This window comes from Thrips palmi, unplaced genomic scaffold (assembly GCF_012932325.1).
Source record: "Thrips palmi isolate BJ-2018 unplaced genomic scaffold, TpBJ-2018v1 HiC_scaffold_16, whole genome shotgun sequence".
Lineage (NCBI taxonomy): Eukaryota > Metazoa > Arthropoda > Insecta > Thysanoptera > Thripidae > Thrips > Thrips palmi.
In genome coordinates this window covers 16,426,696-16,450,587 of record NW_023144625.1, presented here as the reverse complement: position 1 = coordinate 16,450,587, position 23,892 = coordinate 16,426,696, and the positions used below count along the sequence as shown (strand labels likewise).

General features: G+C 55.5%; 3 protein-coding genes across 4 annotated transcripts in view; 1 reads left to right on the top strand and 2 right to left on the bottom strand.

Moving 5' to 3' along the window:
* Positions 1-15,582, bottom strand: part of LOC117643054 — a 33,129-nt gene extending 17,547 nt beyond the window's left edge. Inside the window, exons 1-17 of the mRNA XM_034381703.1 lie at positions 15,340-15,582; positions 8,355-8,414; positions 8,085-8,254; positions 7,563-7,811; positions 6,739-6,917; positions 6,248-6,664; positions 5,993-6,167; positions 5,660-5,917; positions 5,374-5,593; positions 4,731-5,298; positions 4,328-4,661; positions 4,056-4,250; positions 3,808-3,971; positions 2,590-3,718; positions 669-1,034; positions 339-502; positions 82-265 (exon numbers count right to left, since the gene is read on the bottom strand). Of these exons, the coding sequence (XP_034237594.1) occupies positions 82-265; positions 339-502; positions 669-1,034; positions 2,590-3,718; positions 3,808-3,971; positions 4,056-4,250; positions 4,328-4,661; positions 4,731-5,298; positions 5,374-5,593; positions 5,660-5,917; positions 5,993-6,167; positions 6,248-6,664; positions 6,739-6,917; positions 7,563-7,811; positions 8,085-8,254; positions 8,355-8,414; positions 15,340-15,394 (4,887 nt within the window). The 5' untranslated portion in view covers positions 15,395-15,582. The remainder of the gene's footprint in view (positions 1-81; positions 266-338; positions 503-668; positions 1,035-2,589; positions 3,719-3,807; positions 3,972-4,055; positions 4,251-4,327; positions 4,662-4,730; positions 5,299-5,373; positions 5,594-5,659; positions 5,918-5,992; positions 6,168-6,247; positions 6,665-6,738; positions 6,918-7,562; positions 7,812-8,084; positions 8,255-8,354; positions 8,415-15,339) is intronic.
* A 2,001-nt stretch (positions 15,583-17,583) lies between these two features.
* On the top strand, positions 17,584-21,749 carry LOC117642394 (HEAT repeat-containing protein 3). 2 transcript variants are annotated; one of them, XR_004587560.1, is made up of 15 exons: positions 17,584-17,827; positions 18,027-18,196; positions 18,288-18,375; positions 18,453-18,550; positions 18,627-18,736; positions 18,825-18,962; positions 19,053-19,463; positions 19,562-19,674; positions 19,757-19,878; positions 19,968-20,104; positions 20,189-20,304; positions 20,384-20,497; positions 20,587-20,760; positions 20,838-21,049; positions 21,226-21,749. XR_004587560.1 is itself a non-coding variant. In XM_034380542.1 (14 exons), exons 1-14 carry the CDS (start codon positions 17,681-17,683, stop codon positions 20,964-20,966), a joined length of 2,067 nt encoding a protein of 688 aa, XP_034236433.1. In that variant the 5' UTR covers positions 17,584-17,680; the 3' UTR covers positions 20,967-21,749. The 2 variants fall into 2 exon arrangements, 1 of the variants encoding a protein (XP_034236433.1); XM_034380542.1 differs by having other exon boundaries at positions 20,838-21,749.
* Positions 21,750-21,892: 143 nt separating this feature from the next.
* On the bottom strand, positions 21,893-23,632 carry LOC117642395 (transmembrane emp24 domain-containing protein 2). Its single transcript, XM_034380544.1, has 3 exons — positions 23,473-23,632; positions 23,036-23,278; positions 21,893-22,916 (listed from the first exon to the last, which is right to left on the bottom strand). Exons 1-3 carry the CDS (start codon positions 23,630-23,632, stop codon positions 22,684-22,686), a joined length of 636 nt encoding a protein of 211 aa, XP_034236435.1. The 3' UTR covers positions 21,893-22,683.
* Between the last annotated feature and the right edge of the window lie 260 nt (positions 23,633-23,892).

Genomic DNA, 23,892 nt, shown 5'->3' with positions numbered 1-23,892 from the left:
CTGGACGGACCCGAGAAACTTGTCAGCCAAAACGTCTCACGGCAGCTGGAAGGTGGAAAAGAGACAGAATTTCGAACCTACCCGCGCGTCGGTGCTGTTGTCCGTGAGGACGTAGAGGGCGGCCATGGTCTGCATCTTGTAGCCGTGGAAGGGCGTGGTGAGGCTGGCGGACAGCTTGCCGCTCTCCGCGCTCAGGGCCCACTCCGTGTTGAGCGTGAGGCGGTCGCCGCCCGTCCACTCCAAGACGGACGTGAAGCCGTTCGGCCTTGCGGGGCGAAAAAAAAATCATTAGTCGAAGGTGCTGAGTGGGTCGAAGCTGGGCGAAGTAGGGGGCTTACAGCTTGGTGACTTGCAACTTGATGTACTGGTCCGGGAAGGCCAGCTCGGCCTGCCTGGACTCGGAGTCGGCCTCGGCGTGCAGCGCCACCCGCTTCTTGGGGTCCACGTCCTTGTCCCAGAACATCTCCACGGACACGACGTGCTTAACGCCGTCGCAGGAGACCTGCATTCATTGATGGCGTTAACTTGGAGGCGGCAGCGCGGCAGCGTAGTTCGGCACGCGGGCTGTTTGGCCATTAAGCGCACGCAGCGCCGGCTGCCCGGCCGGCACTTTGGCGCGCTTTGGCTGGCGCCCCAAACAGCCGCAATCCCAACTTAATCTCGGCTACCTTGGTGTCGAGCACGAAGCGCTTGGTGAACTGCAGGTCCAGGATGGCGCCCTTCTCCGTGTCCTCGTTGAGGATGGCCAGGCGGCCCTTGTAGCCCTTGGTGTCGAGGCGCAGCACCACGTCCACCACGTGGTACCTGTTCTTGGTGTAGTCCACGTCGATGCGGTAGCGCGCGCCGGCGCGGTCCACCTGCAGCCACTGCCTGGCGCGCCCGTTGGCGGCGGCCATGGCGGCCGTCACGCGGAAGGGCACGGCCCAGGACGCCGACTTGGACTTGGGGAAGGCCGCGTCCAGCTCCAGCACGTGGTGCAGGGACACGAGGGTGTTGTTGTTGGAGTAGGTGCCGTTAATCACCAACTCGTGTTGCTAGAGAAAGGAAAAGCAGAGTTTGGTCTTTCGGGAACTGAGGGGGTAGTGCAGCGGTTCTCAACCTTTCTCGGCTCGCGACCCCAAATTTGTACCCAAAAATTTCTGCGACCCCCAGGAAAAGTTTCGCGACCCCACGGGACCCCTCCTTTAGCATGCCACTGCGTCTGATCCGAGGCGGGCATTTTGCTCCCTCAACGGGCAATTGGTCTTTGGACCTTCCTTTAGCATGCCTCTGTTACGGAGTGCGATTATCAGTCTTAGTTTGGGAGCAGTATTGTCTCAAAGTTGGCCAAAACGCTCAGAAATGTCTTTAAAAAATCATGTTTTGGGTCGATTTTAAGCAGCCACTGCGTCTGATCCAAGGCGGGCATTTTGCTCCCTCAACAGGCAATTGGTCCTTGGACCTTCCTTTAGCATGCCTCTGTTACGGAATGCGATTATCAGTCTTAGTTTGGGAGCAGTATTGTCTCAAAGTTGGCCAAAACGCTCAGAAATGTCTTTAAAAAATCATGTTTTGGGTCGATTTTAAGCAGCCACTGCGTCTGATCCAAGGCGGGCATTTTGCTCCCTCAACGGGCAATTGGTCTTTGGACCTTCCTTTAGCATGCCTCTGTTACGGAGTGCGATTATCAGTCTTAGTTTGGGAGCAGTATTGTCTCAAAGTTGACCAAAACAGGCACAACGATTTTTCAAAGACATTTCTGAGCGTTTCGGCCAACTTTGAGACAATACTGCTCCCAAACTAAGACTGATAATCACACTCCGTAACAAAGGCATGCTAAAAGAAGGTCCAAAGACCAATTGCCCGTTGAGGGAGCAAAATGCCCGCCTCGGATCAGACGCAGTGGCTGCTTAAAATCGACCCAAAACATGATTTTTTAAAGACATTCCTGAGCGTTTTGGCCAACTTTGAGACAATACTGCTCCTAAACTAAGACTGATAATCGCACTCCGTAACAGAGGCATGCTAAAGGAAGGTCCAAAGACCAATTGCCCGTTGAGGGAGCAAAATGCCCACCTCGGATCAGACGCAGTGGCTGCTTAAAATCGACCCAAAACATGATTTTTTAAAGACATTTCTGAGCGTTTTGGCCAACTTTGAGACAATACTGCTCCCAAACTAAGACTGATAATCGCACTCCGTAACAGAGGCATGCTAAAGGAAGGTCCAAAGACCAATTGCCCGTTGAGGGAGCAAAATGCCCGCCTCGGATCAGACGCAGTGGCTGCTTAAAATCGACCCAAAACATGATTTTTTAAAGACATTTCTGAGCGTTTTGGCCAACTTTGAGACAATACTGCTCCCAAACTAAGACTGATAATCGCACTCCGTAACAGAGGCATGCTAAAGGAAGGTCCAAAGACCAATTGCCCGTTGAGGGAGCAAAATGCCCGCCTCGGATCAGACGCAGTGGCTGCTTAAAATCGGCCCAAAACACGACCCCAGCTACCTCGCCGCGACCCCTTAAAATTTTTTCACGACCCCACTTGGGGTCGCGACCCTAAGGTTGAGAACCACTGGGGTAGTGTAGCGTTTGGACCCTGGACTCACCACTTTCGGCCCTTGCGGCACGGTGACCTCGTAGCGGCCGCGCGCGTTGGCCCGGTAGCTGCCCCTCGCCTGCTGCTGCACGTCCGCCTTCCAGTCCAGCAGCCTCCAGGGGCAGGCCAGCTGCGCGTTGAGGCGGTACGCCGTCAGCGCCGCGCCGTCCGAGGCCGTCAGGCTCACGCCGTACTCCAGCGCCGCGTTCCAGCGCACGTCCTTGGAGTACTGCAGCAGCGCGTGCGACGCCAGGCCCACGTCCGTCGTGAGGTGCTGCAGGTCCAGGCGGTAGTCCACGCCCTTCTTGGCGTTGGCCAGGCTCAGCTTGAGCGCCAGGTCGCTGTGCTCGTTGGGGTGGCGGTTGCGGTACAGCTGCTGCGCCGTCCACAGCGAGTCGCCGAGGCCCAGCTGCTGGCTGCTCTCCCAGTAGCGGTCCGCGCGCTGCAGGTCCAACGCGGCCACCACGTTGTGCTGCGGCCACTGCGACGTCTGCAGGTTGAACGACGCGCTCTTCCTGGACAGCGCGCCCTTGTCGTTGCTTTGGTACTTGGCGGCCAGGGCCACGTCGTGCGCCTTGCTGGAGCCGAGCTTGTAGTTGGCGGTGATCTTGGCGCTGACCACGTTGGGCGGCGCCCAGCGCGCGCTGCCCTGGACGCCGGCGTCGATGCCGGCGGCGCGCGCCGACGCGGTCAAGTCCCACTTGGTGCCGGCGCGGGTCAGGTCGGCGGCCAGGGCGACCGGCTGCTCGGTGAGCCCACCCACCGTCAGGTCCGCGCTGTACTTGGTGTTGGTGATGTAGTTGATGGAGCCGCGCATGTCGAGGAGCGCGTGCCGCCGCCAGTGCACCGTCATGGTGGGCTCCAGGCGGCTGCCGGCCTGGCCGCCCCCTGAGGACGCCATCTGCACGCAGGACGCGGCCAGGGCCAGCACCTCGCGGCCGTCCTTGTTGACGGTCACGTCCAGGGAGCGCTTGTCGCGCGCCAGGTTGGCCTTGGCAGTGCCCTCCACGGCGGCCCACGGAGACACGAGCTGCGCGCGCGCCCCGAGCTGCCGGATGTCCGCCCACAGCAGCCCGACCAGCTTCCGGTTGACGCGGGAGCCGGGGGTGTCGAAGGTGGCTGACCAGGACACGGGTGAGCTGGAGCGAGACAGAATGAATGATTAATCAACTATCAATGAGTATTGAAAATCGAAAAGAAAAGTAAGAAGTGGGTAGTTCAGACTCACGTCGGGTCGTTTGGCTTCTCAAACTCCGACTTGTACTGGAAAGAGTACTTGTCGAAGGTGTCGGTGCGGTGCAGGACGACGGACATGTTGAAGGGCCCTGTCAACGGGAAGTACGGCGCGTCCTCAAACCGAGATGCGTTCGCGTAGGACAGCGTTCCGCACATCTGCAAAGTAAGAAACATAAGAGTTTTTGGTGATTTTGGCGGCCACTGAGTGTAAACTCGCGACGTGATAGACACCGCGCGCACCTTGAAGCCGGTGACGGCGGCGGCGGTGTCTGACGAGCAGCCCTCCGTCTCGTCCCTGTCCTCCACCACGCCCTGCAGTTCGCGGGGCTGCTCGCGGTGCAGCAGGTACAGCTTGGACGAGACCTCCACCACCTCCACGCGCTCGCGCGGCACGTTCAGAGAGACCTCCGTCAGCTTTCCGCCGTTCACTTGAATCTGGAAGGACAAGGACGAATTAGGAGGACGACAAGTGTCGCGAAGCGCGAAGGCCGCTAGCCAGACTCGAAGAGAACCTTGCCGTCGACGAAGGTGCTCGAGTGCATGGTGCTGATTGTGCGCAGGCCGGTGCGTGTGACGTAAGCGTTGATGCCCATGTTGGCGACGATCTGCACGGAGGCCGAGGGCGCAACGCGCCCCTCCACCAGCAGGGCCTTCTTCGTCATCATTTCGGACAGGTCCAGCCGGCCCTTGACCTGCAGTCCCACCGTGGCGGAGCCGTTGGCCGTCAGCTCCAGCGGCATGCCGGAGGCCGTGGGCAGCACGTAGGCCGCGTCCAGGAACACCAGGGACTTGGTGACGTCCAACTCGGAGCGGCGCAGCAGCCCGATCAGGGTCTTCATCGGGTGGCTGCGGTGGAGAGGGGCGATCAGAGGGGCAACACAGAACGCACAAACCATGACGCTGGAGTGAACCTACGCGAAAGTGTCCGTGTTCTCGGCGAGCTCCTGCAGCCCGTTGAACCGGGAGTAGTGCAGCTCGTTGCCGAAGACGCGGGCGTACATCTCGCCGTGGGGCTCCTGGGGCAGGCGGCGCCGGGCGTCGAACGCGCTGGACAGCTTGGCGATGCTGTTCTCGGCGTCCGAGGTGGGGCCGGAGCGCAGGTTCTGCAGCATGGCCTGCACGCCCTCGTCGGGGAAGGCGCCGCCCTTGGCGAAGAGCCCCTCCACCACGGACTCAAAGCCCTCGACGCGCGCGCCCACCTCAAACAAGTTGACGGACTCGCCGAACACGTCCACGGTCAGGTTGAGGTTGGCCGAGCGCGGCAAGTAGGACTGCGGCGAGAACACCACGTTGCTCTCCGTCGTCACGCCCATGTTCACTTTGTCCACAAACACGGAGCCCTCGTAGTTGCGCGAGAACTTGCGGACGTCTGTCTTGAACTTGTTCTTCAGGAAGTCGCTCTCCACGAGCTCGCGTAAGTTTTGCTTCCAGGGGCTGGCTGTTTCTTGCAGGTTTGTCAAATGCGTCCAAACGAACGAAGCCACTGCAAAACGAGTTGAACATGTCAGGGCTCCAGGGGGGAGGCGGGGGAAGGGGCGCGCTAGGGGCATTCACTGACCTTGGTTAACGTCCTCCGCGTACAAGGCGTCCTTGACGACCCTGATGGTGGTGGGCGACGGGCAGCGCATGGCGGCCAGGTAGGCGGCGATCCGCAGCTCCACGTCGAGGCGCTGCTCGGTGTACAGCCTGAGGAAGGCGCTGGAGGGCTGCACCTCGCAGGGCGCGCGGCGCCACGCCGTCAGCGCGGCCAGGCGCACCTCCAGGGGGTTGGTCGTGCTCTGCGGACGACAAGCTGTTGGAGAACAACCTCACCGTCGTCACTCGCAAGACCTGCGGCCACTCACCTCGTAGCAGCGTGCCAGGGTGGCGGGGGTGATGACCACGCCGGCGTTGCCCAGCGCCCTCAAGGCCAGCAGCACCATGTCGGTCTCGTCGCGGCCGAGGGCGCGGCAGTCCGCGCCCAGCAGGCGCTCCAGCCTGCTCACCACGACGGCGACCTCGGGGACTTCGGCGGCGCACTCAGGGCGGCCTGCGCACACGCGGTGCACTAGCGCCGACACGGCCAGCAGCGCGCGAGGACGAGGCAGGCCGTCCAGCAGAGGCTGTGAAGAAGGCGGAGAAAAGAAATTGACTAGGGATTCGAACCCGGGTCAGATCTGTAGACCACGTTGACTCACCAGAAGGGCGGTGATCATGTTGGGCTTGGCGTGAGTTTGGAAGGGGATGGCGGCGAGCCACGAGTCCATCTCCTTGCCGGTGATCTGCTCGGAGCGCCACAGGCTGAGCATGGTCTCCAGGGACTCGGCGGTCGCGACGAGGGGCAGCGCGTCTAGCAGGAATCGGCGCTGGCGCCTGGAGAGAGGGCATATGCAAAGATCAGTCGGGGGAACATCAAAGGGACAGGATCTGATGCCGCCCAGACCGATACGTACAACTCCTCGGTTTCGTCGAACAGCAGGGACAGGTCCTTGAGCTGCAGGCCGCGGAGGTCGGCGACTAGCCTGGAGAACATGGCAGCGGACTGCTTGTCCACGCCGTCCTTCGTCCGCGTCGCCAGCGCCGCCAGCGAGGCCTTGACGGCCTCCATGGTGCCGGCGCCGGCCGCGGTGACGGCCTCCTCGTGCTCGAACAGCATGTTGGTGCGGCGCGCGAAGGTCGGGGCCGTGAGGCGGGGAACGTCAGCCTCCTCGTCCGGGGTCGACGTCTCCACCAGCGTCAGGGTCTGCTTGACGTTGGTGCGCGCGCCGCTCTCGCCGGAGGAGAAGGGCCGGAACAAGTGCGACTCCGTGCACTCCGCGGAGCGCAGGTGGCCGCCGTAGCTCAGCGCGAACTTGCAGGTGTGGTTGCTCCTGCAGCGAGACGAGCACGACGTCAGGTAAGTACGCCATCACAACACCACCAGGTCGCCGTCGGCGCGACTCACCTGAGCAGCGGCAGGGCGTGCGCGGGGTTGGGCGAGGCGTACTGCGTGGACTGCACAGACAGGTGGTGCTGCATGCGGTGCGAGCAGGCCAGCAGGTTCTTGGTCTTGGTCATGAGCAGGTTGTCCTCGAGCACGCCGGCGTGGGCGTAGTGCGTCTCGCACGTGCCCGTCACGTCGGTCTGGGGCGCAGGTCGGAAGGCGGACGAGGAAAGTTAGCTCTCGGCGCGCCGGCTGAATTTTTATCAAGGGCCGTGTCGCCGTGCCCATCCCACGAAATTAGCCGCCGCCACCCCCTCAGCCTCCGTGGCAGCGACGTGGCGGCGACGTGACGGCGCGGCCCTCGAGAAGGTGTTAAAGTGACAAGGTCAGGGCGCACTCGCGTTCGCGCTCTTTTATGCATGCAACTTGGCCGAAACCTTAACGAGGCGCTGCCCGGTGCCCGCCGCCCGCCCCACGCGCCGAAGCGGAGCGGAGCGGCACGGCGCGGCACGGGGCGGCGCAGGGCAGCACGGCAACGCGCGGGGAGCCGCGGAAGTGCCGAACACGTTTCCCCTTTTACAGCGGCGGTTAGGGGCGGGGCCAGTGTAGGGTGCGCCGGGGCAGGCGGGACACGGAGCGCCATGTTTTTTACTTCATATTGCATGGCTTTCGCGGCTTTCGCGGCTTGCGCGGCCAGCCAGCCGGAACGCCTGCGAGGTAGGCAGCAGCCAGCGCTTGCGCACCCACGTGCACCGCGTGGCGGCCTACCCCGCACTTCGCAGGCGCTCCACAGCGTAAAATCGAAAACGAAGTTAGTTTTTCCAAAGTATCGTGTACGCGCTCACCTCGTACACCGTCGAGTCGATCCGGAAGTCGGGCATGGCGTTCTGGAAGGTGGACAGCACGCCCCTCTTGACGTTGAGGACCCAGACGGGCTCCCCGGGCGCGGGGCACAGCTCGTCCACGACGCCGTCCTGGAAGGCGAACTGGAGCGGCCGCTCCTCCAGCTGTCGCTTGAACTCGGCGGCGCCCCGTGCGGCCTCCTTGGAGGCGCCGTCCTGGAGGCTGGCCTCCTGCAGCTGGACGTCCCGGAGCTGGAACAGGGCCCGGAACTCATTTTCGGGTGTCCGGCAGCAGGCCGCGCGAGCCCCAATACCCCCGGACATAAATCAGCCCGCCGGGACGACGGGGTGCCGGGATGGGATGACTTTCCCGCAGTCCGTCTGGCAGTCTGGCAGATTTACAGCCGTCAAGGCCATCCGTCTGTCTGTCTGTTGGTCCACATGATGAGTGCGGTCCGCATGGCCCGCGGCATGCCGATGCATGATGCATGCCGACCGGTCGTTTGGGACTCCCAGTCCACTCACCTTGAGCACGTAGTCGCATCTCGAGATGGGGGTGATCTCCGCCCAGGCGGACAGGAGCAGTCGGGAGGCCTCGGGGCTGGCGCCGGCCACTAGGGTCTCGGTCAGGGACTCGTACCGGTACTGGTACGTGGTGCCGGGACTGTACTTAAATTTACTTATTTTATCAGTCTCTGCAACAAGGAGCAGGGGGCGTGTCAGACAGAGCGGCGGCGGGACGCGGCGGGAGCGCGGCAACGGCTGCAAAAGCGCGGCAAAGCGCAGCAGGCTCACCTTGTTTGCAGAAGGCGGCGCATTGGAGCGCGCCCTTATCAGAGCCGGGCAGGGCGGGGCCTGCGGCAGAGAGAGGGAGAGCGAAGTGAGCACGGCACAGTGGCACAGAGAGAAAGACAGAAAGTGTGGGCGGGGGTCAAGAGGCCGCGAGGCAATTACTTTTAATGAGCCGCGACTCTATCTCCCTCCGCAATAATTAGCGCGTCGCGCCGTGGCACCGCGACCGCGCCGCGACGCGAGACGTGAGACGACAGCCGCAGCCACCCCGCCCCGCCCCGCCATGTTTGTCGCGCTCTAGTCAGTCACCCGCGAAAAACGTAGAAATGCGCCGAACATTCCGGAACGTTCTTCGGCGTTATCGGGGCGGGGCGGGGCGGGGCGGAGTGGGGCGCGGCGCGGCGGCGAGCACGTGGGGTTGCGGGCTTGCTGCGGTCAAGCCTGGCGGGCCGGACAGAGTGAGACAGGATCGGATGAAAATCGATGTCCTGCAGGTGTCCCCAGACGACGTCCGTCCGGCAGGCAGGCCTCTCGGCGAGGAGGCCCAGCTCAAGCCGCGGCTGCGTGGCTCCAGCCCCGCGCTGGCCGCGCTCTACGAGGCCGTGATTTACGGGCCGGACTGCAGTGCCTACGGTGCCCACCCTCCCGCCCGCCTGTCTCTCTTGCACCCTCGCGGAACGCTCCATGAGTGCGGGAGAGACAGAGCGATGCAGCCTGCTGCCCACGGCCCCGGGCGGCGAGCGGGCTCCATTTCCACTCCAAACCGCAAGCATTATTTACTCAGCCCGATAGATAAAGCATGCTGGGCCAGGCCTCGGACTTTTGCTACTGCTGCTGGCTTTGCCGACTGAAACCGCTTTGGTATACGGCCCCGTGTTTTCACCACGGCAAGGGACGGCCAGGGACGGCCCAAGAGTCTTGACTGCTTCTTGCGGCGCTCTTCGTCCCACTGTCCCCTCTCGCGCACCTAGAACGCCCTGTGCACGACGAAAGACGTGCCGTGAACATGCAGCAAACTTCCGACCGCCACCGCCCCCGCAAGCATGGATTGGATGCGTGCCGGTCTGCCTGTCTGGTCCAGTGGAGGCCGAGGCCAGGAAAAACTCGTCTTGATAACGCAGGCCTATCATCACATCAGGCGGACGTAAACTGCTGCGAGCCTCGCGCCGTTCGCGGTGGTTCCCCCCCCCCCCCCCCCCCCCCCCCCGACCGAGACACCCCGATGGGGACCGATGGGGACCGATGGGGACCAGCGGCGGCGCGTTGAGGGGAAAACAGGGACGATGAATCAATATGCCGTTGTTTAGTTTGGAACCACGTGCGGTCGGGGTTTGGAAGACGTCGTGGACGTCGTGGACGTCGTGGACAGGCGCGGGGCGTGCGAGAGAGACGCCGTGCACCGGCGGGTCAGTCACCCCGGTGCCCCTGAGGAATGGGGGGGGGACGGCAATGTCGGAACCCAGAGGCCTCTCTATATGGCCTGCAAACAGAGTGGGCCAGCGAGGCGACACTCCCTGGGTGGGGGAGGATTGAGAGTGTGCGAGAGTGAGTAAGTGCGCGTGCGTATGAGTGAGTGAGTGAGTGAGTGAGTGAGTGGGGTGAGTGAATGAGTGAGAGTGTGGCAACGATTCGCGAGAGATGTCTTTCTCGGTGACTGCCGAGAAAACGTGAGCTCTCAATCGAACACGTGCACACACGAGCAGAGAGAGAGAGAGACGCGCGCGCGCACATTTATCTCGTTTGTTTGACATTCTGAAGCCCGCCCGTCCTCTTTATAGCTCACACGCTCACACAGTGATCCGAATACCGCATTCATTTGTACCGCGGCGCGCTCCGTCGCTCTGTCTCTGTCCTTTGTTCACTGCGTCGTCATGGCGCCATCGCCACTCGCCGCGGAATCGAGCCGAAAGTTGGTGCCGGCAACCCCAGCCCGTGCCTTTGTCCCTCTACTTTCGAAGCTCTCTTTGAGCTTGGCGGCAACACAACAACGGACTGCCGTTCCCACTGCACTCGCAATTTAAACTCTCTATCTCTCTCTCTCTCTCCCTGCTGTGCTCCGCTCGTTTCAAATCGCTGTGCGGACAACCCCATCCGAACAGCGCGCAATGAGTGGTAGATCGATCGGCAAATACCAAACGGATAAAACGACCCTCGTAAAACGGAACAAATTAAAACTTGTACATTTTTTATTAGTTTTTTAGTAAATTTTGTTAAATTTTAAAAATTGAGTTAAATTTGACTAAATTTAAGTAATTTTAATTAATTTTCATTTGCAAAACTAGAATTTGTTAATCTTTGTAAGCTGCTTTGATTAAATCCTTAATTAAAATGAATAAATTTAATTTAAGATTTAATCAAAGCAGCTTACAAAGATTAACAAATTTTAGTTTTGCAAATGAAAATTAATTAAAATTACTTAAATTTAGTCAAATTTAACTCAATTTTTAAAATTTAACAAAATTTACTAAAAAACTAATAAAAAATATACAAGTTTTAATTTGTTCGTTTTACGAGGGGACACTCCCCCGCAAAGTACAAACAGGCAGAGAGCGGATTTGAACCGTCGACTACCCGGTCAAGGGGCTCAGGATTCAGCGCGGAAACCATGACGGCCACGGGTGGGCAGCGTACCGAGCGACCCACGCTCGGTACTTTTGTGACGCTGGTATTCGAACGCCGGCCTGCGGTAACACGATTCCACGTCTCTAACCTCTCGGCTATCACAGCAGTTGTGAAGCGCGGTGGATAATCTGCTTTCATTAACGTTCGTTGAATGAGAGACGGCTAGTACCAAAGTACCAACACCGGCCACCTCGCTCGGGTCTATATATTTTGTTTCATACACAATTTTAATTACTATCTTTGGAATGAGCCCGCACACTACCCCGTATAAGGAAACCAAACGAGTATTAACCAAGAAATTTGAAAGGGAAAAGAAAAAATTTGAACTCTACACCCCCTCCCCAGTCTTAATGGGGAGGCCTCCTGCTTTACTTCGGTGTTCGGGATGGGAACCGGTGCTATCAGGTACCTGGGGTTAATCCCGTCAGCGACTCTAAGCGTTCGCCGGGGGACCCAGTAGGACCCCAAAGCTCAGGCAGCTGGGTGAGAGCACCCAGTACGAAGCTCTTTGAGGGGCGGGACGTAGAGTGAGACGACAGAGAGACAGAGAGAGACTCAGACAGAGAAGAGGTTTGGTGGGAGCTTCTTGTTTTCGTAGGGTTGGTGGTGTACCCCATGGTACCCCCACTGTCCGGCGCTCCCGTACCGAACATACAGCGTTTTAGGCCAGCTTCAAAGGACTTATCATCGCCTCCCCGACGAATCAAGGAGGCACCACCCGCAACCACACACCGGATGGTCTGGATTGATGGATCAAATACTCCATCGCTCCAGTGCCGAGGCCAACCCGCCGAAGCGGATTGCTTTTTAGACACCCACAGCGGAGTGGCCAGGTGAATGTGACTCTGACCACTACGCTATCACGCTTGTACGTCTGGCAGCGTGTTGGACGACGGGTTTGAGTTGCACTGGGAGGAAGGCGGTCGAAAAATGTATTGAAATAATGGGATTCGATCCCCGGACCCCGCCACCGGGATCACACGACTTTACGCTCTCGGCCACCACGGCCCATGATGAGGGGATCGGCGTGAGGTGGGTTCTTGACGCAACAGGACTTGACCGACCCGGTCAAAATTTCGCAAGAAGTTGGGGGAGTCGAACCGCCGACCCTAGCACTCAGATCCGACGCCTCTACTTCCTGGACCACCACGTCCCATGCTCGGAGTGGGCTCACGTTTACGGGTTTGAACCGCACTGGGTGAGGCAGTAAAATTAAATGGAAATATTTGTTTGGAGTCGAACCTCCGGCATGTGGGCCTGTTGCACACGGCTCCGCTCTCATGGCCTCGAACCACCACCCTTAGGATAGCAAGTCGAAAAAACTTTCGTGACGCTGGTATTCGAACGCCGGCCTGCCGTAACTCGATCCCACGTCTCTAACCTCTCGGCTATCACAGCAGTTGTGAAACGCGACGGATCATCTGCTTTCATTAACGTTCGTTGAATGAGATTTTTTTAAAAAATTTATATATATTTTCATTTTGTTTTTTTTTTTAAATTTTTGAGGAGCCGGTCCGGCGACCCAGTCCACATGGCCGAGCCAGCGGGCGGGCGGCCAGGCCGTCGAGGAGGTGGCCGCGGTGGAGGTGGTGCATCTTGTCTCACCCCACCACACTTACGCCCCACCACACCTCGGCCCACCACGCCCCCTTCTTCGCGGCGGGGGAGTCGCACAGTTCGAGAGGGGCGGGGCGGGGCGGGGCGGGGCGGGGCGGGGGAAAGGGGCGTCGAAAAGGAGTGCGCGGTGACCAGCCTGCAGCCTGGGGGCTTGTTGGTTCCGTCACCGGCCCGTCGAGGGCGTCCAGGACGTCGAGGACGCCAGGGTGCTTCCGCCCACTGTGAGGCGCAGCGCGGTGCAGCGAGGCGCAGCGCCTCGGGGCGTTCCGGCTGAACCTCCTCTTTGACGCCGCCGCCGCTGCCCGGCAAACTATCCCCCGCCGCCCCACAGCCCCATCCACTCCCAACCCCGGTCGGCTGGCGGCAGCGGTGCCTTTCGATTGGGAAGAAAAACAAAGCCTTCATGTTTGCGGGACTATTCCAGGACGCCGTTGCGTCTCTTTGGTAGTCGCGGTGGCGGTGAGGCCACTACCGCGGGGGAGGACACCCGAAAGAGGCCCCCTAAAAACCAGCGCTCGCCTCCCGTGCAACAGTTTTTATGGTAATAGTGACAGTTTACGCGCGATGACGTAACCATGTTATGAGTGCGCTGCGCGGCGGTTCGAGTCGCGCTGGCCGCCGAAGGCAGAGCCAAAGAGTTGCACGCGGAATGAGCTGTCCGATCGCAATCGACTATCGGCGCGGGCGGCCCGGGGGACGGGGACGGCTGTCCGTCGCCGTCCGTCCATCGGCCCCGATCGGGCATCCCGGCCCTCGGGCAGCCCTCGGCCAGCCCGCAATCTGGACGTCACATCGGTCGCGACGGAACACGTCGCCAAGGCCCTCCGCCGCGACCAGAGTAGACGAGAGGAGCCGGGGGACGAGTCCGACGAGTCCAATGAAAAAGTGGTGGCGGGCTCAAAAACTTCCCGCGCCAATTTCCCGCGCTTGTTTTCGTTTTGTCTGTGGCGGGCAGACGGGCGAGAGCGAGCGAGAGCGTCGTCGCGGCGGCGGCGGCGGGGTGGCGGTTCATGGCGATGCTGTTTGCGTGACCCGGCGCGACCCCCACCTCACCCCGCCTCACCCCGCCTCACTCCGCCGCGACTAGTCGGGCCATCTATCAGATCTGTAATCTGGGGCCGCGCTGCGCTGCAGACCGCGTGGGAGAGCAGGCGCATGGCCGCACGGCCGCGGGGGGCGGCACTTGCGGTTGGAAAGTCCGCGACGCCCACGACGGGGTGCTCCACGGGGTGCTCCACGGGGTGATCCTGCACCGACGAATGCAGGGCGAACGGCGCGAGGTGTAGACAAACAAAGGCACTCCACTTCCTCGAGTGCGACATCACGGCCTGCATCTTGTTGGCGCCGGCAAAACAAGTCATGTCGTTGTGTTTACTCTTCCTTCTTCCGGGCCGGGGGGCCGAGCAAACAGCAGCACGGAGTACGCCCCCGCCTTGTCCTCCTTCGACGTGCCGACATGGCCAGCACGACCCGCGCCACCACCGCCCACACCTTGTCCTCCCCCGGCACTCGGCGCCCACCCTACACCCCGCGCCGCCGCGCCGCCACGCCGCGTGGGCCCCCGGCCGTCCGTCCGACGGACCGTTGTTCTGTGGAGTGGTGCAATCATGGTCGGTGCATCGCCTCGACATCGCCTCGACATCGCCACGACATCGCCATGACATCGCCGCGGCCGAGGCGAGTCATTGGCCATGCATTGGCCACCCCTTGAGATAAGGACATGATGGACGCTGCTGGAAAGACAATGCAGACCGACAGACGGACTGACAGACAGCCTGGCGGGGCTAAACTGGGGCTCGCGTCAACACGGTGTGGTGGACGGGGTGGGGTGGCGTGGGACCCCCGAGCTAGACCGCGCGTTCTGTCTGCGCCTGTAGGTCCTTTGGGACCGTCCGGCTCGGCCCGGCCCGGCTCGGCTCGGATCAGCCCGGCCGGGCTCGTCTCTTGGAAATAGATGCGGTGTCCTCTGGAGCGTTTCCTGCCATCCTGCCTCCCTCCTGCACCCCAGCCGCCCCCGCCCAGGGCGTCTGAATGGTGGCGGCCGAGGCGTCCAATGAACTGAGCCGAACGGTCGGCTCGGTGATGCACATCGAGTCTTGTCTAGCTCAACAACAACAACAACGATGAGAACGACAACAACGGCAACAACAAGAACAAGAGCGGCAGCAAAGTCGACAAGTCGAAGTGTTTGCCCCGACAGTTGTGGGGTGCGCAGTGCGCAATGGACCGCACTGGCCGTGCCGGGGGAATGCAGCGGACTCTCTTATCTCGCGGGGCTCGGCGCGCACCGCGTCCGAGAGCCGAGACGGAGAGCCCGCTCCGTTTTCCTATCGTCAATGTTTTGTTGCTGTGGATTTGGGGGAGGGGGTGAGCGCTGGACGACAACAACAGCAGCTCGGGCGCCTGGACGTATTGTCCTGCATGTTGGGTTATTAGTCCGTTGGGGCAGGTCGGGAGGGATGGCGTCGTCGCCCGTTGGGGTAGGCTAGGGTAGGCCACCCCTCGGGCCGCGCAGGCCGCGCAGGCAGCTGCGTCACAGACTCACGCGCACTCGGCGACGCGGACTTCAAAGCGTACACACACACACACACACACACACACACACACACAGGGTCTCGGCTCGGATGCCTCAGTAGGTGAGGGGTGGAGTGAGGCGCGGCTCGCTGGAATGCGGGGGCGACCCGTTGAGGGCCTCGTCGGCCTTGTAGCAGTTGGGGAGGTGCGCGCCGTGCGCGGGGGCGCCACTCACCTGCGGCGACGACCGTGACGGCCGCCAGGGCCGCCACGAGCACGGAGACGCTCATCGCGTCGAAGGGAACTCCCGCGCTCTCCCTCTGCAGGCCGCGTCGTTCACTTTGAAGCACTCACTACCACCCGTCCGAACTCCTCCTCCTCCTCCACTCCCCCGTTCACCTCTCTCACTCACACACGCGCACGCACGCACTGGATTGGATGCACGACACACGCGCGCGGACTGTTCTCGCTTCCAAAGTGTTGGCGCAACTGGAGCGCGCCGGCCGAGGGGCCTCGTTATATAAGCTGCGGGTCGGAGGTCGGAGGTCGCTTGATAAGCGGACATCGCTGTGCTGTCCTCCCGAGGCGCGCTGCCCAGCGCAGCCCAGCGCAGCGCACTTTCTCATACCGAGAGAATGCAGCGCGGCAGGGAGGACGATTCCGGACAAGGCCTTATCGCTCTCTCTCGCACCCCTGCGGGCCACCCCATGATGAGTGCGAGAGACGCAGGGCGACGATGGTTCTGTTTGGAATCAGCCAGTACAATCTCAGGGTGTTTTTGTTTCTTCCATCTTAGAGCGTCCATCTTAGCGCCCGGCTGGGTAGGCCGAGCCGCGGCGCAGGTGCGTCGAGACGTTGCCTACCGCCCGGGCGCTCGCTGCCCCGCTCCCCGCGCCACAGGTGCCGTCGAGGGCGTCGAGGGCGGCCACCACCAGCCCGTGGCCTCTCCACCCCAACCCACCCCAACCCACCCCAACCCACACCCGGAAGGCGGTAAAGTTTCCCAGACGCGCGGCGTGGCCTGTGGTAGCCTGCGGTTCTGTGACGAATTAAAGCGTTTGTTCATCGACCTGTCGGCCAGTCCACCGGTCCGACGGTCGGACAGTGGGGCGGCAAAGTTTGCCCCGTGATTCCCTCCGTCTGGCTGGTGCGGCCGCGGGTGCGGCTCATGCCTGCTGTGTGCTGGTCTCCGCGACAGCGCCTCCAGAACGCCCGAACAATACAAAGGCTTGTGGAATGACGAACGACGCGGCAGAAAGCACTTTTCCAAAATGTGGCGGTCACGCCCGGCGCGGCCCGGCGCCACCGGGAAGAAGTACCGGCGGAAAGCCGAACGGCATCTCGACGCTCTCGACCGCCGCCGCGCTGTGCAGGCCATGCAGGCCAAGCAGGCCGTGGCCATCCACTCCGCCAGATGAGATTTCCGTTCCTTCTTCCTTCCCCACTGATGGTGCCGGAACCGAATTGCCACACTCTTATCGATTTCAGCGTCGCCTTGCCTCGCCTTTGTCCGCGCCACGCGCTGCCACGGCGACACAGTGCCGCGCTGCCGCCTCCGCCGAGTCCGCACCCAGCCATTGTTCGCCCTCGCCTCGGCGATGCCGCGGTGTCAGATTTGACACAGACGCCAAAGTACCCGGCCGGCACTTGAGGCGTCGCTGGGCACCGTCGCGTCGAACGGCCGAACGGTGAGCAGGGCTGCCACCAAATCACTTCACCACACGCCGGGCCCCCAATTCCAGCACTAGCCCCCCTCCCCTCCCTTCTCTAGCCCGCCCAAGTTTGAATTGATGATGGGGCAGTGGGCCTCTCACACACACACACACGCACGCACACGCAGGCAGGCCAGGGCAGCAGCACCACAGGAACCACGTTATTGAGCTGCACTCGCAACGCGCCCATCCAATCCGTCGTCTGAGGAGGCGGACGGGGAGGGCGGGCAGGCGGGCAGGCAGGGCTGGCAGGCCGGGCGCGTGTCAGCGCGTGTGTCGCGTCGTCGCGTCCGCGCGGCCGGAAGCAGGCCATGAGCCCTGGGCGCGTGCGCGTGCCGCGGCGTGCCGTGTGGGTGAGCCGCAGCATCCGGGTCCAAACTACTGAGGATGCAGGGCTTCTCGTTGTGATGTCGATGGCCATGTTGTGGCTCTGCTTGCGTGACGCATTCATCGCACCCTCCGCTCTCGTGCCTTCCCCACCCAGTCACCGCCAAGGTGGATGCACGCCACTTCCTGCTTCATGGATTCCAAGAATAACAATCCAAGCGTGAACCCGTCGAAAAAATTCCAACTTTGCATAGCTTGGTTCTTCAAACGATTTGTAGCCAGATCTGGCGCAGGGCCAGAGGCGACGAACTCGAGACAAGACCAACCGTGTATCCACTTTCGTCACGTTTGAAGCTCCCGCCCAGGCGCGTTGATGGGTCGAGCTGAGGATCGACCTCTCGACTCTCGACAAAAAAGTCGAAGACGATCGATACGATCTCTCGACCACATTGCATATGGCCGCCCTCACGCCGCACATGTGTCCAGTCACAACATTGCAGAAGAGTTTTCGTTGAACTTGCAAAAAGTTGAGCAATAATGGGGAAAGCTCGAAAAGACCGCAAAAGGGGGCCCCGGCACGATCCTGTTGGCCTGAACGGGAGTGAATGTGTCGAGGAAGAATTAAATGGTTCCAAAGCTTCCGTCAACAAGGGAGAAGCTCTGATTCAAACTGTCGTTGATCAGGTGAGTTTATGGATGTCTTTTCATTAACTGTCGCTCATGGCGTTGCCTATCATCATGTCGTTTAAACGGGGTGTTTTATTTGTCGTGCACCTTCTCTGTGACATTCGTCTGACATGAACACGGCGACGATGCTATAACCTCTCGTGTCGTGTGGCCCTGTGCCAAGCTGCTCGTACTGAGACGGATTTGTTCCCTACAGCTCCAGTCCTCCAATGTCGACGACAAGCTGTGCGGCTTGCACATGCTCTCTGAGGTGTTCGACGGCCGCACCCTCGAGGAGGTCGTGCGGAACCGCGTCGTCCGCATGGCCGCCCCGTTACTTGTTGATCCTAATTCAACGGTCCGAAACTCTACAGCTGGTGCCATCAGGTAAGTTTTCGTTTTGATCAGCCTGTGTCTGTGTTTTTTTGTGTTTTTTTTTTTCATTCCCTCCCCATTAATACATGGCCTTTCATTACAGAAACCTGACGACGAATGGTGGTCCAGACTTTTGTGACATTCTCATTGAGCAGGACGTAATGACACCTCTCTGTAGTCTGATTCAAAAGGTATGTTCACATAAATTTTAATTTGTGGTCTTAGCCAAAAGAATTTAACCTTATCTCATTTGTTTTATTTTTCGCAGTTTGGAAATGAGTGGCAGCCAAAAGTCGAGGGGACATCGAGTGGCGATGAAGAGGCAGACACATTCATCCAAGCTGTCAACATCTTGTGGAACTTATGGTTGTTATTAATGATCCTCATTGAAATTTGAGTTTAATTTGGAACCTTATCTGATGTTACTTTCCTTTCATCACAGTGAAAGTAGTGCCACAGCCTTAAAATACTTCAATCAAGCTCACTTACTGCCTCTACTTGTGAGATGCCTTGATATCAATACCTTTGGAACAGATGTCGCAATCACTGTTGGTAAGACATATGGAGACTGTACTTTCCAACTACTATGTTTTTAAAAAATGACCAATTCGATTTGTATTTTTTTCTTTTCTCTTTGTAGCTGAGTGCTTACAGACTGTGACAGAGGAAAACAAAGAAGCTATATCTGAAATGCAGGGTTTGAGTGAACAACTTCAACAGCTTCTCAGCTCTCCAAATGAAGAAATTAATATGATTCTTCTCAAAGTTTTAATAGCAGGCATGTTACTAAAGTTATTATCTCCCTCAGATAAGTAGTAAATGACTTTGGAAAAAACAGTTATCTAATGTGAATTATTAAAATTTTCAGGGGTTCTTATTAATATTCATTCAGACGGAATTGGTGCAATGGACCCAAGCCGTTTATCCCTGATTATGGCATCCCTGTCTACGGCACTAGCTTATGATCAACGAAGGATGTTAAATCAACTCACAAGTGAACTAGATCTCAATATTCAAAAGCTGAACCCTCGAAATAGGAGAAGGAAGCAAGAAGATGTGGAGGAAGAGGATGAGGAAATGGACAGTGAAAATGAAAAAGAGTCTGTAGAAGAATCAAAACCAACAAAGAAGCTAAAAACTCGAGGAAAAAGCACTCACACACAAGAAAGAACTGAGGGCATACTGCAGCAAGAAAAGGACTCTATTTCCAATGCAGCAAGGATATTACAAGCCCAACAAATTGCTCTTGAAATTCTTGCAAACCTGTGCTCTGGAGATGGTAAATTGGTTTTACTACTATTTATTTCATGAAAAAAGCCTAAAATACAGTTAACTTTCATATTATTATATTGTGTTTCTCTTGTCTAATTTGTGTAGATGAAGAAGGTGAGATGGATCTTGATGATTCTGATGTTGAGGAAATGAGTGACTCTAGCTTTGGGGAGGAAGGAGGCAGCAAAGAAGCTCTGCCTGCTTCAGTTCCATCAGATGTATGTATCAGATTTATTTTCTTAGTCCTTAAATGTAGTTTGAATTCAGTTTTGAATTCATGTACTATTCACTACATTACAGGTCCTGGAGGCTGTCGTGAGTCAACGTTTAATAACCAAAGTATGGGACAAGACCCAGCTACCAGCAGAGAATGTTTGTGATATTCTTTGTGAGGATCCAGACACCCAGATACTTTTCAACAGGTGTTAAAACATTTCATTTATATGTACTTGGCTGAAGAATCAAGCCTTGATAGTTCGGGAAGTTCATTTGTGTCTTTTTATTGTCTAAGGTTGGGACTCCTTCGCAGCAGAGCCTTTCTTTGCCTTCAAAATTTGCTGGCAGTCATGGATCTGGAAGAGTTGGGTGGTAGCAATGATTTGTATAATATGTGGCTTGAGACCACCAAGTTGGTGTTTGAGAAAACAAGTATGTATTTGTAATTCTTAAATTCATTGTTTTTCTAAATCTGTAAACATTGATGGTGCATAACATTGAGGCTCAATTTTTCAGAGGCTGACGATTTGCAGTTATTGGAAGCTGCAACATCTGTAATGAGGGCTGCTGTTCTGCGTCTTGCTGAAGCAAAAGCAACGCAGTTCTCCACCCTGACTGAAAATGATCTGAAGGTAGAACTGCTTATGTTACCTTTTAGTGGTTTTTAATTTTCAGATAATTTTATGGACAAAAATTTGTTTTTTCTATCAGATGCTTCTGCAGTGTGAAAGTCAATGTGAACATGCTAATGTTAGAGCAAACCTTATCCGGATTGTAAGTTCCATTGGACAAATGCTAACCCCTTCTCTCTCTCCGCATCTAACTGTAAGTTCCCTGCGACTGATGTTTTTTATAAATTAAGTCTATTGCAGTTTCTTATTGACTTTGTGCAATCCTCTCTTTGATAAAAATAGGTGATTGGCAAGTTTCTAATGGATGCAGCAGTTCGCGATGCAGAGCTTTGGGTTACTGCAGAGGCGTTGGATTGCATATTTGACGTTTTTGGAGAAGATGAAACTGATAAAGCAGCTTTTGATATTGATTTAGTTAACAGACTTCGGGGACTAGCTCCAGCTTTGAAGAATAAGGTATGATAAAGAAGCATTGTGTTTTCCAGTAGCTGCCTTGTTGATGCATCATATTTACTTCCCGTTTTCATTCACAGGTCCGCCTGCAAAAGAAGAATTTGGGAGACCATTACCATCTTGTTATGACAGCTAGCAATAACTTAAATCGGTTCATTAAGTATAAAAGTAATAGATTGGCCAGTTTCAAAGCTATTGGTCATAGCTAAACTTCTTCCGGACAAAAAAAGAAGGAACAAAGCAATGACATCAAATTTTGACAAGATTATCGCAATGGCACAACTTTTGTAAATACAGTATGTCCCGCCCATAACGTTGCGGTCGGCTTGCACGGTTAAACAACGTTATAAACGGGAAACGTTATAAACGGTAAAAGGATGAACGCGATTGTTGACTCGGGAATTCAGTTTTGCAACGTTATATGCGGGAAACGTTATACGCGGGTAACGTTATGAGCGGGACCTACTGTATTTTGAATTGTAGGCTGTATTTAATTTAAATATCCTATGGCCTCCTCAATGGAATAGCAGTTTTGCGTGACCTGTTAAAGTCATCAAAAAAGGATTAGCCTCTCTATCCTTGTTGAAATTAAATTATGAATTTGAAGTGTAACAGTCTATGTTACTGTCATCTTTTAAGAAGCCAATAATAGTATTCAGTAACTTAAATTAATGGGAATACTGTATGGAACCTTTACCCTGTTAAAGCATTAGCTCATGATCATTTGATCTGCTTTAACCACAGAGAGTATGTGGGGTTTGAAAATTTTCTGCTAACATAGATTACGTTGCTCAAGGGCATTGTCTTCTTTTAAGTGCAGTATTGATCATTACCTGATTTTGGGGACCTGTCTCAGATGGTACTGAAGTCAAGTTATGGAATTGTTTTGTTGTGTTTTTTTTTTTCCATGTTTTCAGTTGTAGTACTCCTACCTAATGAATGAAGTTGTCATATGTGAAATAGTAAACCAATATATATTTCAATCATTACCACTTTTGGTTATTATTACTTATTACTCACTCAACTGTCCCTTTTTAAAATTTTTGAAAAGTTCGGAGAGACTTTTATTGCACTAAGAACCTAAAATTTGTGATTTTATTGATTTATGAAAGGGTTTCAGAGGAAAAACAACAAGTTATAACCAATAGAATTTCAATTTGCACTCATAATCTTAAGGCTAAACACCCCACCATAGTTGATGAACAGAAGAAACCAAGAACACAAGAGCCTTCAAGTAAAGAAACATGGGGCCTTTTAATTGAAACTATGGATACAAGTTCACAGATCAGTCACACACATCTTGACTTCTCTACCATAGAAAGATACATGTCAATTTCAATTTTTTTAAAATGTTATGTCTAAAGCAGTCTGTCAAAAGGTAAAACATCAGAAATAAATTATGTGCAAAGCAAAGCCAGAAGTTGAAAAAAATGATGCACTGACATCTGCATCACTTAAGCACTTAAAAGGCAGATTCCTTTCGACATCCTTATTTACATCACTACAGCTGCTTTTGGATGGTATTGTAGCTATTTCTTGCATATACTCTCTAAAGTAATGACAGACTGAATGAAAAATGGATATGAGACAACACAAGGCAAAAGCAAATGGGGAAAAACCAAAAAAGAAAATCAACAAAAAATGATAACCTTTACATTTGAAATTTGAACACAATCTTCACACTTAACCATAAATACAAAATGACTGACATAAAAATGTACATGATACACAACACAACCTCACATAGCATCCACAATACTTCAGAACAATCACACAAAGACAATAATTTACACCAAATTTTCACCCTTATTTTGTAAATATATTAACACAGTCTCGAGTTAAGAGTGTTAGGATTTTGATAAAATCATCTCAGGTGAAGTTAAAAAATGTCCTTTGAGTTAATTTCATAAATGTTATCACGACTTTTCAAACAACCCTTCGGACTTCAAAGAATCGTTTCAGGTAGTACACTTGTCCTACCGTCATTACAATGAGTACCATTGCTTCAAAGAATGCCCACATAACTACTCGGCTGTTAGTGCTCTCATTGATAGACCTATGGATTCGGTCTCTGACTTGCATGTACTCCTGCTCATGCTTTACATTCGTTAAGGATGATGATAATTCCTTAATCATTTGCTCTAGTTGGTTTTTGTGACCTGAAAAGATGCATAGAGATACAATATTAGCTTGTACTACCAGCCTTTAAAGGCTTTCATATTTTTAGTATTAACATTATTTAAAAACATTCTAATGCGAAGGGATATCAGGCTCTTACCTTCATCAGTTGCAACATCTTCCTTGGGTGTATCGCCAATTTCCATATTGAACATAACAACTTTGGGCGTCATTGTTGACATCTGGTTACTAAAGCAATAGGTGTAAACTCCGGAGGTGTGGGCGGCAAAGGTGTACTTGCCACTGGTTTCTCGTTCACCCTGGTGGATAACTTTACCCTCCGGACCGACAATTTTAACATCTATATCAAGAAAACCTCCTTCTGCTATTTCAAACATTAGACCTGTAACAGAAGAGAGTACGAGAATCGTGAATTTAGAAAAACATAACGAGAAGTTCAGAGATGAAAGAGGGAGAATTTTGAAGAGTAAGAATAAATGATTGACATCAAAATTAATTTTACCGTGGTAAATCTGATTCACTGGCGAAAATACTTAGACGGTAATATACCGGCCTAACCTCCAGAATTTAACTTACCCATCTTGGTGCCTGTTTCTACTTTATCGAAGAAACATTCTTCTGCATGTGCGTCTACTGTGATGAAATAGGCATCCACATTGGTAAGATATGAAAATAAAGCGCATATCAAAGCTATAGACTTAAAATCCATCATGGTAACAAATCCAAAACACCACATCTACGACGGCCACGTCAGGTTAGAATCACCGCCTTGGTGAAATGTCAGAACAGCTTGGACGGCGGGAGAGGGGGAAGGCGGGGAAGGCCAAGGGGGAGGGGGTGACAGAGGGAGATTCAAACGTGCTCGCGGTCGCGGGCGGAGTCGGCATTCCAGCATCGCGAAGAGCCTTTGTCAGCTGCAACTGCAGTCTCGCAGAGTGGGCGTTTTCACCGATTGTAGAGGAGACTCTCTTGGAAAGACAACAAGTTTCCGGAAAG

Coding starts and splice junctions, on each gene's coding strand:
- LOC117642394 (XM_034380542.1), top strand. CDS start 17,681: ATGGGGAAAGCTCGAAAAGACCGCAAAAGGGGGCCCCGGCACGATCCT. Junction 18,737..18,824: donor AGATGTCGCAATCACTGTTG/GTAAGACATATG, acceptor TTCTCTTTGTAG/CTGAGTGCTTACAGACTGTG. Junction 20,105..20,188: donor GTTGGTGTTTGAGAAAACAA/GTATGTATTTGT, acceptor TCAATTTTTCAG/AGGCTGACGATTTGCAGTTA.
- LOC117642395 (XM_034380544.1), bottom strand. CDS start 23,632: ATGTGGTGTTTTGGATTTGTTACCATGATGGATTTTAAGTCTATAGCT. Junction 23,279..23,472: donor AGAAACAGGCACCAAGATGG/GTAAGTTAAATT, acceptor CTTCTGTTACAG/GTCTAATGTTTGAAATAGCA. Junction 22,917..23,035: donor AGATGTTGCAACTGATGAAG/GTAAGAGCCTGA, acceptor GCATCTTTTCAG/GTCACAAAAACCAACTAGAG.